The sequence below is a fragment of the Ascidiella aspersa genome, chromosome 6 (assembly GCF_963924565.1).
Source record: "Ascidiella aspersa chromosome 6, kaAscAspe10.2, whole genome shotgun sequence".
Classification (NCBI taxonomy): Eukaryota; Metazoa; Chordata; class Ascidiacea; order Phlebobranchia; family Ascidiidae; genus Ascidiella; species Ascidiella aspersa.
Genome location: NC_139452.1, coordinates 274,027 through 283,814, shown reverse-complemented (window position 1 = coordinate 283,814; position 9,788 = coordinate 274,027). Strand labels below are relative to the sequence as shown.

At 33.2% G+C, this 9,788-nt stretch overlaps 1 protein-coding gene and 3 non-coding genes across 4 annotated transcripts; 2 read left to right on the top strand and 2 right to left on the bottom strand.

The window, feature by feature from the left end:
- The first annotated feature begins 3,032 nt into the window (after window positions 1-3,032).
- LOC146139037 (ficolin-1-A-like) lies at window positions 3,033-5,929 on the top strand. The gene is made up of 6 exons (XM_083391592.1): window positions 3,033-3,060; window positions 3,277-3,365; window positions 4,151-4,247; window positions 4,745-4,841; window positions 5,056-5,175; window positions 5,719-5,929. The coding sequence occupies exons 1-6, from the start codon at window positions 3,033-3,035 to the stop codon at window positions 5,927-5,929; spliced, it is 642 nt and encodes a 213-aa protein (XP_083247718.1).
- Window positions 3,662-3,736, bottom strand: Trnap-cgg (transfer RNA proline (anticodon CGG)). The gene has a single exon. It is a non-coding gene; the product is annotated as a tRNA-Pro (tRNA).
- Window positions 5,930-8,023: 2,094 nt separating the features above from the next.
- Window positions 8,024-8,096, top strand: Trnar-acg (transfer RNA arginine (anticodon ACG)). The gene has a single exon. It is a non-coding gene; the product is annotated as a tRNA-Arg (tRNA).
- Window positions 8,097-8,821: 725 nt separating this feature from the next.
- Window positions 8,822-8,894, bottom strand: Trnak-cuu (transfer RNA lysine (anticodon CUU)). Its single transcript has one exon. It is a non-coding gene; the product is annotated as a tRNA-Lys (tRNA).
- Between the last annotated feature and the right edge of the window lie 894 nt (window positions 8,895-9,788).

Genomic DNA, 9,788 nt, shown 5'->3' with positions numbered 1-9,788 from the left:
CCAAGTTTAACAAACGACAAATATTTTTCCTTATTAAATAGCTATTTCGTTGGAAAACGGTGAATGGGTACCCTTAGAGACCAATGTCATTCAAAAGAGAGGTGTTTAGACTTGCATTTCTGTAATTTTCAGCTCATTTTGCAATAAGGAAAAAATATTGTTCTTCGTTAAACTTGGTAAGCAGTAGTTATTTTGCGTATTTTGCCCTAATTAGTCTTCGAAAAAGCTATTTCGTTGGAAAACGGTGAATGGGTACCCTTAGAGACCAATGTCATTCAAAAGAGAGGTGTTTAGAGTTGCATTTCTGTAATTTTCAGCTCATTCTGCAATAAGGAAAAATATTTGTCGTTTGTTAAACTTGGTTTACCCCCTTTGTTTTGCGTATTTTGCCCTAATTAGTCTTCGAAAAAGCTATTTCGTTGGAAAACGGTGAATGGGTACCCTTAGAGACCAATTTCATTCAAAAGAGAGGTGTTTAGACTTGCATTTCTGTAATTTTCAGCTCATTCTGCAATAAGGAAAAAATATTGTTTTTCGTTAAACTTGGTAAGCCGTAGTTATTTTGCGTATTTTGCCCTAATTACTCTTCGAAAAAGCTATTTCGTTGGAAAACGGTGATTGGGTACCCTTAGAGACCAATGTCATTCAAAAGAGAGGTGTTTAGAGTTGCATTTCTGTAATTTTCAGCTCATTCTGCAATAAGGAAAAATATTTGTCGTTTGTTAAACTTGGTTTACCCCCTTTGTTTTGCGTATTTTGCCCTAATTAGTCTTCGAAAAAGCTATTTCGTTGGAAAACGGTGAATGGGTACCCTTAGAGACCAATTTCATTCAAAAGAGAGGTGTTTAGAGTTGCATTTCTGTAATTTTCAGCTCATTCTGCAATAAGGAAAAATATTTGTCGTTTGTTAAACTTGGTTTACCCCCTTTGTTTTGCGTATTTTGCCCTAATTAGTCTTCGAAAAAGCTATTTCGTTGGAAAACGGTGAATGGGTACCCTTAGAGACCAATGTCATTCAAAAGAGAGGTGTTTAGACTTGCATTTCTGTAATTTTCAGCTCATTCTGCAATAAGGAAAAAATATTGTCCTTCGCTAAACTTAAGCCGTTGTTATGAAAGGATTTGTGGTAAACAGATGAAAAATTTTTTTAAAAAAATACCAAAAATTTATTTCGCCGAAATGACAATGGTGTTTTTTTCCTTAAGGAAAGATACATTTTCATCCAGCCCTCACAATTGTCTTTTAAAACAAAATAGTTTTTAAGAGAGAAATAATTTTTTGAAATAATAAAAACCCGAGAGCATACAATTGAGTTATTTGTACAAGCAAACATTTAGGTTCAGAGTATTCTTTACCATACTAACCCAATCATTTGTGACAATGCGCAATGTTTTAAGAAGTCTATGTGTGCAGCCTGAAAGTAAATAATTACTTAAAAGTCAGATATATTAACCAAAGTTTATTTGTTTCAGCAAATGGTGGTCCTGTCACTTTTTATCGACGCCTAAACTCAAACAACACAACTTGGAAAGGAATTGGATCTTGTACGCAATTGGAGTGGAATCAGTTTTTTTCTTTCGAAAGTAGGTAAAATTATAATAACATTTCACACACAGTTTGTGTACCGGTATTAAAGTTATTTGCAACCTCTTCGTTAAAAAACTACCACAATAAAAGTCAATTAGTTAATTATTTATTTTTTGAACAACATCTTTAATATGGTTGGGTTTTTTTGTGTTATTATCCTATCTTAATATGAAAAGCATATTTTTAACTCATTTTGGTGCTCGTCTATAATCCTTATTTTTGGTCAGGAGTGTTTTTTGCCAACATTATTTGGGTTTGGGAGCAAGTTAAGGTGGATGAATTATTATTATTATATTTATACTTAAGTATTTACGCTTTCCTTGAAATTTCAACTTTGACAACTTGTTTTGTGAGTGTTAAAATAAACTTGTGTTAGGATTCCAGACCAGCGCCCTATTTTTAAAGGAAGATCTAGAACCGCCATCCTTTATTGATTTGCCCAGGTTGAATAGAAAGATATAAAACCCATGCACGTTTGTGATCCAAACCATTTCTTTCTATAGCCTGTATTTTGTAAAAATTGCCATGAAATGCAGTCAGTCATGAAAACTTGGATGACCAAATGTGCAAGTAGTCGCTTTTATAGTTTTCGTTAGTATTTCATTAACAGTCCCACTTTTTTTAGAAATAACTATATTATAATTGTGTAGTTGGAGGATGCCGAAACATTTCTTTGGGTAATATCCAAAGTTTGTAATTTGAAATGTAGGCTACCATGTCCGTAGGTTACATTATTTACCATTGTTGTATAAATTTCTCTATTTGATGCCTTATATTTTTTTCATTAAATAAATTGTTGAAAAATGTAGTTTGTTAGACGTAAAACTACGGATATGTTTATATTGGTACAATTTTTATTTAGATGTGAATGAATGTGAGCTATTCCAACCTTGCAAGAATAATGCAACTTGCATCGATGGAATCGCGGATTATTGGTGCCTCTGTGAAACTGGATATTATGGAAAGCACTGTGAAAAAGGTACAATATTTAAAATAAAAAAAATTTAACCAATAGGCCTTTAACCTCTTAAACGGATCCAAAAGCATCTTAGTTGCAGACCAAAAATTTGTATGATCCAACTATTATTGTAATATTGTATTCATTGTATAATTTAAATAGTACAGTTGAGGTTTAATTATTTTGTTTTGCCAAATAAACTATTTTCACAACTTATGTCATGGTCATAAACAAAGCTGTTTGGTCGGTTAAAAATAACCCGAGACTGACTCTGACATACAAAATTTAAACTAACCCATGTTTGACTGTTGGGTCCAGCTCCAACTCTACAGGCTGTATTTTACCAATTTTCATAACTAAAGTAAGGTGATACTTTTGTATACGCTTTGATATTCTTTCAACGTTTTATGCCAATCTATGGCCCCTGGGTCAGATCGGGCCCACCAACGCAAATCATGAGGCCCGCAACCTATCTAACAAACTGGGCATGAAGCCATGGTTTGGAAATATCCACCGTATGCTATTCCGCCTTTACAATTTACATTTGGTGGCAATATCAGTTTCAAAATTAGGAACTTGCTACTGTGCAGGTCGGATTTGGGACTCGGGTGATCTAACATGCTCTCGTTCAAATTTGAATTCCAAGTCTGACTCCAACGAACAAACACACCTTGTCAAGTCCGACTCCACAGCTTCGGTCATAAATAATTTTTTTCTTTTATTTGTTGCAGTTGAACAAGAGACTTGTCCTGAAGAAAATGTGTCCAGTCTGATATTTTGGCGACCAGGAATCGAAACACTCTGTCAATCAAGCTGGATGGTAAGTGTATTGAATCAACATTTTAAAAAATACGGCACAAATTTGTGCAAACCCATTTACACTGTTAGGACTAAATAAATTATATAAGACTTTAGTAATTTTAATACAAGCAAGAAATTGATGGCAAACTACTAACCATGACATTCTGAGTAAAACTAGCCTGTTGTGAGGTTCGAACTCACAACCTGTGGTTATACCGGGAACGTCGCTCTACAACTGAGCTACCCAGGCTCAGAAGGGAGCAAGTCGAGAAACAACCATAGCACTTTTGTCTGCTGCATCCTGTTCGTAATACTAGCCTGCAGTGAGGTTCGAACTCACGACCTCAGGTTATACCGGGACCGTCGCTCTACCAACTGAGCTACACAGGCTCAGAAGGGAGCAAGTCGAGAAACAAACATAGTACTGTTGCCTGCATCATAATACAACGACTTATCAAAATTGACCCTCAGTTCCAAATTAATCAATTTAAACCTTATATGGGCTGCACTTGTTTTATTTGCTTTTATTCTTCGCCAGCTTGACTTATAAACTGGTTCATTTCAGTTAAAACTATACATACATTTAAAGTTTTAACAGTTGCTAACTAAGTCACTAAACCATGGAATCCCCTGCTTGAGTAATACTGACCAGTGAATAACGATTGCTAGTTGTTCTTCTAACCTGGCCTTACTTAGTACTATATATATTCCTGAGTAGACCAACTGATTCAGTAATAATCTTTCCAAAGGCGTCTGGGATAGATTTTGTGTTATTGCTTCTAACTGGTTTGTTTTTTATTTAAGGTTGTCCAAAGACGTTTTGATGGAAAAGTTGGATTTAACAAAAGTTGGAGTGAATACAAAACAGGTTTTGGGTCGACAACATCCGAATTCTGGTGGGGTAAGTGTTTGAACAACGAATACAAGTTTCTTCGTTATATTTGAGCGAATGGCAAAAAACTTAGTCTATATGTATAAATATGTTTTGCAAAATGTAATATCTTTTTTGAGTGAATGAATTGCATAAATACAGTTTGTGGATCAAACCCTCAGTAAAAATTAGGATTGATCAAAATTGCCCTGATTCAAACTGACAACAATTTACCAAATAGGTTAACAAATTCTACCATAATTTATTGCGTGTTCATGATTTGTAAACTTATTCAATATAAGTAAAATTACAACCTAATTCCTAATCATTTTTCTTTTTTAAGGTAACTTTTTTGACTTATTTTACATGTTATAAACATACAAATAGCTTAACATTTGTTATATTTACTATTTTGGGTTGTATTTTCATATATCTTTATCAACATGAGAATCATATTAATAGGTTGTGGGGAAATTAGTATTAATCTATGCTATGATAAATATTATTCAAATTTAAACTATTTTCAGGTTTGGAGAACTTACATTTAATCACAAACTCACAAAAATGCAAACTTCAAGTTGATTTTTGGGATATCAGCAACAAGTATTCAACTTCAACATTCAGGTTTTATTTTTTGCATTATATATATATAATCAATGATGTTATGAATGGTGATCAGTGTTTTATATTGAATTTTAAATTTCCAAATTATCTTTTTTGTGTTGATGCCTTTTACTCTCAATTATTCTCTAAGAATAGTTTTTAGGTTAAAACATAATTTTAACCAAATAACTGCCAAGTACCTAGTTTGTTTCACTTTGTAATTAATATTTCCTAGGAATTTTTCTGTTGGTCCGGAGAGCAAGAGTTACTCGTTCAGTTCAGATGATTGTGGTTCATGTGATGTGTGCACAAACTTTCACTTCTCAACTTTCGACAGATGCAACTCCAGTTTTTTGTAAGTTTGGTTTAACAAATATGTGGATTTTTATCAGATTAAGGGATATCCAGTTATGTTTAATATAATTTTTTACACTAATGTCGTATCGGTGCTCATACAAAGTTAAATTTGGCCTCAATTTGTCATCTAAAAGCTAAATGATCGATCCCACTTTGAAAGAAGGCAGTTTCACCGATAGCCAATGTTTTTAACAAATAGTACAGCAATCCGATAGGATACAAAAATTAAAAGTTATTTAAATTAAAACGTGTTTATGACTCATGTATTTGATGATGTCATTCTGTAGCAGTTTTAAGAGAGTTATCATGACTTAAAAAGTATTACTTGTAGACTTGAGTTTTATTGTAAGTAATGTGCTGGTTTGTTCCTGACATTTATTTGACGAGTGGTTTACCTGCTTTGAGTGTTTAATTAAATTAATCCGTCAGATAATTTAGTAAATCCTTTTTTTAACTCTTTATTTCAGTTTTTGTACCTTTTTATTTTAACACCTTATAACTTTTAAAGTTTGTACAAACCTAATAAAACAACGTTATCAAGGTCGGGTGAATTGTGTGATGGAGGTTGGTGGAGAAACTCTTGCATCGGAGAAAATCTAAACTCCAGTTGGAACACAACAAAAACCGATGATGAGTGGGGGAGCGGGGGGTACGGGTCAGGGTGGGGCAGTGGGGGCTCAGAGACCTCACCGTTTGCAACTGGAGGCATTTCCAGAAGTGAAATGAAAATTAAATGTGAAGGAACTAGTTGATAAAGTATTTGATTTTCATTTAATAATATTAGAAGTTGCGATGCCTATATTGAAGTAGGTGGCATTGTGCGTGCTACATCATGCTTCGTTTAATCACTTCTTTTTTATTGGCAAGGTTTTTTAAAATTAAAATGTGAAAGAACTAGTTAATAAAGCATTGCAAGTTTAATTTAATAATTCTAGGAGTTACGATGCCCATCCAGTAGTAGGCATTGCGTGTGCCTACTACTATACGGTGGTTATTAAACTTATTTAGCTTACGATTTGCGTGTTGACTCCTTTAACTTTTTTAGCAATTATTAAAAACCAATTTAAGTAGTAATGTTGATATAAAATGATTAATATGTATAGACAAATGTAAAATTATAACAGTCTTAAACAATTAATGTTCAGCAGTTTAGTAAGATTGCTTCTCATTACTTCTAATTTTTTAAAGTTCTGAGACATTTTTTTATAGACCCCAGGGGTTCTGTGGGAAAGACTGATCTTTAACAATAATATGCAGTAACGGCGATATAATTTACGAGGCTTGTTATTTCGATAAAATGTGACAGAAATTTCTAACACAGTATTCAATTGAAAATTAGTAAAAAATGCATATTATTACCTACTTTTGTCTAATTTTTAATTTTTTTGTAAACCATTTTTATATGACTGTTCAGTGATCATTGTAATTGCCAAAAACATTGAAAACTTGTTGTGCACATATTTTAACATTTGTCACGTCGGTTTGCATTTCTTAGTTATTGTAGTTTTCTGGTTTGTCATTTAATTTTATTCTATTGAAATATTGTCGTATGTTTAGTTTTACAAAAAATAAAATCTCGTTTTAAGTTTTACTTTTTGTTTCTTCAGAAATTGTTTGTGTGCGATTTGTCGTTTAATAAAAGGCTAACATTTAAACAGTTTTGTTTTAAAAGTTGTACATCTTAGTTTGAATTACCGCTTATTTTTATTTGTCTTCTTGTAGCAAATAAAATGCTTAAATACTGTATTTTTTGTCCCAAATTAACCTTTCTCCCGGCATTTGTGTTATTTGAACGTTTGGACTTTTATGAACGTAAATGCATTAAGAGAATTGAAAGAAAAGTTTTATAAAATAACTTGTATGAAAAATAGAGCTAAATTGTTTATTAAGCATAATCAATGCCGGTACGTAATACAGTATTAATTAGGATAATACAATTAAAATAAGTTTTTAATTCCCAAACATTATTTTGTTGCCACAAGTTTTGATGGCAAAGGCAAACCTATTGATTTATTATAGCCATAAAAAGACCTTGGCAAGCTTTTGCACTAAAAAAGGGCTTAAAATGCCAAGGGCCTCTGATTTGGACAATTTGTGTACTGTAGGGTGCAATAAAAAATAAATTGATTTCAAGCCAATATACACTCGGTAGCTTTAGTTTTAATATTTTTAAAGATAAGTTTATATTAGAAAGTAGCTGCCTATGTTGTGATTCAATTTTGCTTGGTCTCTGCATTTTTTGTCACAATTGTTTTGTTTTTTTTGGTGCGTCGTTTTAAAGTTTTAAACTTCTGTTACCAAATCTGAATCTGAAATGCGGAACACTCAATAATACCTATTAAATAAAACAATACCATTTAAAGCGGAAAAAGAAGATCATACCATAGTATTAAGCCAAATACGCAGCAATGTGCCTGACGAAATGAGACATAAACTCGTCAAAATAAGACCTAAACATATAAAAAGTCTGTAGGGGAAGTAGTATTGGACTATTGGGGGCCACCAGCGCTGTTTTGCCACCGGACTGTTTGCCCCTGTTTGGAATAATTGGTTAGTAATGAGTGGGGTCTCATTGCTTGAAAGGATTTATTCACAAATATGACATTACAAGTTTAGGTTTAAGGCCTACAATAATACAAAGTAGGTTAAATTTTGCGTAAAAGTTGTTCAATATTATTTGCAGAAATTATTATTGAGTTGTAAATTTACGAATTGCAAACTAATTAAATTAAAGACCACCTTGCAAGTTACCAAGTTGTTTTTAGTTGGCTAAATGAGTCGCCGTCTTACGCCCAACAACTTTCGCTGTACTATAATATCGCGCACTTGGACACTGCTTTCTCGACGGGCGCGTGGCGCAATGGATAACGCGTCTGACTACGGATCAGAAGATTCCAGGTTCGAGTCCTGGCGTGCTCGCTTCTTTTTAGTTTAACCCCAAACGAAGATTCAAAAAATATCATCGTTTATAAACAACAGAAAGACAAACGTTTTGTAATCTAATTAACGGCGCTGGTCTTGAATCCTGGTAAATTTTTGTCAGGTGGTCTGTATTCTTGACATAATTTAGGTTAGTGTGCGAGTTTGTGTGGGTCAAGTATTATTATTACTTTTATTGCAATAATTTTTTATTTCTTCAATTAACAAAACTCGTTTCGTTTGTGTAAAAAAGTTGTAGGATTGTAGACTGGTGCTAGACTGTGAATTTCTATACCAGAAACACTGTTGGGCATCACGACTAGAGTAACATTTTACGCCAAATGGCGTCTTTGGCTTGGTTTTGGCAAACATTTCATGCCCGATATATTTGGGGGTAAGAAGGGATTGAAATATAATCGGGGTTACATTTATCGAGCTAATACTCGTTGAAATTCGCGGGTAACTATTTATGAAATGACGCAGAGACTTTTTCCAGTGTATGGAGTTTAAGGGGGGCATTTTTTAAAATACATTATTACAAAATCGATTTATACTATGATTCCGAATGCATGCCGCATTTGTGCTTGCGGATAAAAAGTCAAAATTCGATAAAAACAATACTTTTAAAAGAAAATATACCAAATGAAAACTTCTGCGGTAATTTGCTGAATGACTTGTTTTTAGTCTGATATAATATTCAAGAAAAGTCTCAAAACGAAAAGATACGCCCAACGTGGGGCTCGAACCCACGACCGTTGGATTAAGAGTCCAACGCTCTACCGACTGAGCTAGCCGGGCGCACTTTCAATTGGGTGAATAATCGTATATCAATCAGTAACCAGTAAGACGCAGTGAAAAAATGTGTTTTGGAATGGTCTGTGAGGGTTTTTGTGTCACTGATGAGTTGAATACGAACTTGAAAGGTTTATGAAGCTTATCCAGACCATTTTTCACTGACATGTGTCTTTTAATATTGCTTTCTTTAAAAAAACACATAGATTAAATAAAGGCTTACAGGTATTTTAATTCGGCACTAAGATGCTAAGGCGCTGCGACGAAGTATTTTCTTAGTGTATGATTTTATATTTCGTTGCTTGAAATGCCAAAATAGCTAAATAAAGTTTTATAAATCACATCTTGATCATTTCTGCTGGTATTCGAAATTAAACTCTTTAGTTTACTTTTCTTTAACAAAACTTGCATTAGATAAACCTTGTAGCTTTGTCAGCAAATGTAATTGATGTATGAATTATGCATTAAGGCTTTATATTCAACTGTGCGGACAAAAGCTTTTGTATGATCGCACTTTCTTGTCCAAGTTTGCTTTATGGATAACAAAACGCAAAATATGGATATTGGTATATTCAAGTAGTGAATGTGAAAGGTTACGATCTTATTCACAGATTAGTTAGTTTAGGAACAGAGTATTTGTGTACATGTCATATTGTTTTAAACACCAAAGTTGTAATCATTTAAGTCAATGACTCGACCTAAATCACTGTTTTAAATGATTTGGCACAATTCAATTATTTTGGCAAAATTGCCTTCATATAAGTCATTTTGAAGTGACTTGTTTACAACAATTTGTTATTATTCAAAGTAGGAATGTAGCTAGTCGGACTTACACTTGGGTAAGACCAAGTTTCATTCTAAAGTTCACACTGAGATTTCTTTTGAAGCAATTTGCGTGCA

Bases quoted from the DNA above. Each gene is read 5' to 3' on its own strand.
- LOC146139037 (XM_083391592.1), top strand. From the start codon at position 3,033: ATGAAGCCATGGTTTGGAAATATCCACC. The intron at 4,248-4,744 runs GTAAGTGTTTGA...AACTATTTTCAG, and splicing joins AACATCCGAATTCTGGTGGG to GTTTGGAGAACTTACATTTA. The intron at 4,842-5,055 runs GTTTTATTTTTT...AATATTTCCTAG, and splicing joins TATTCAACTTCAACATTCAG to GAATTTTTCTGTTGGTCCGG.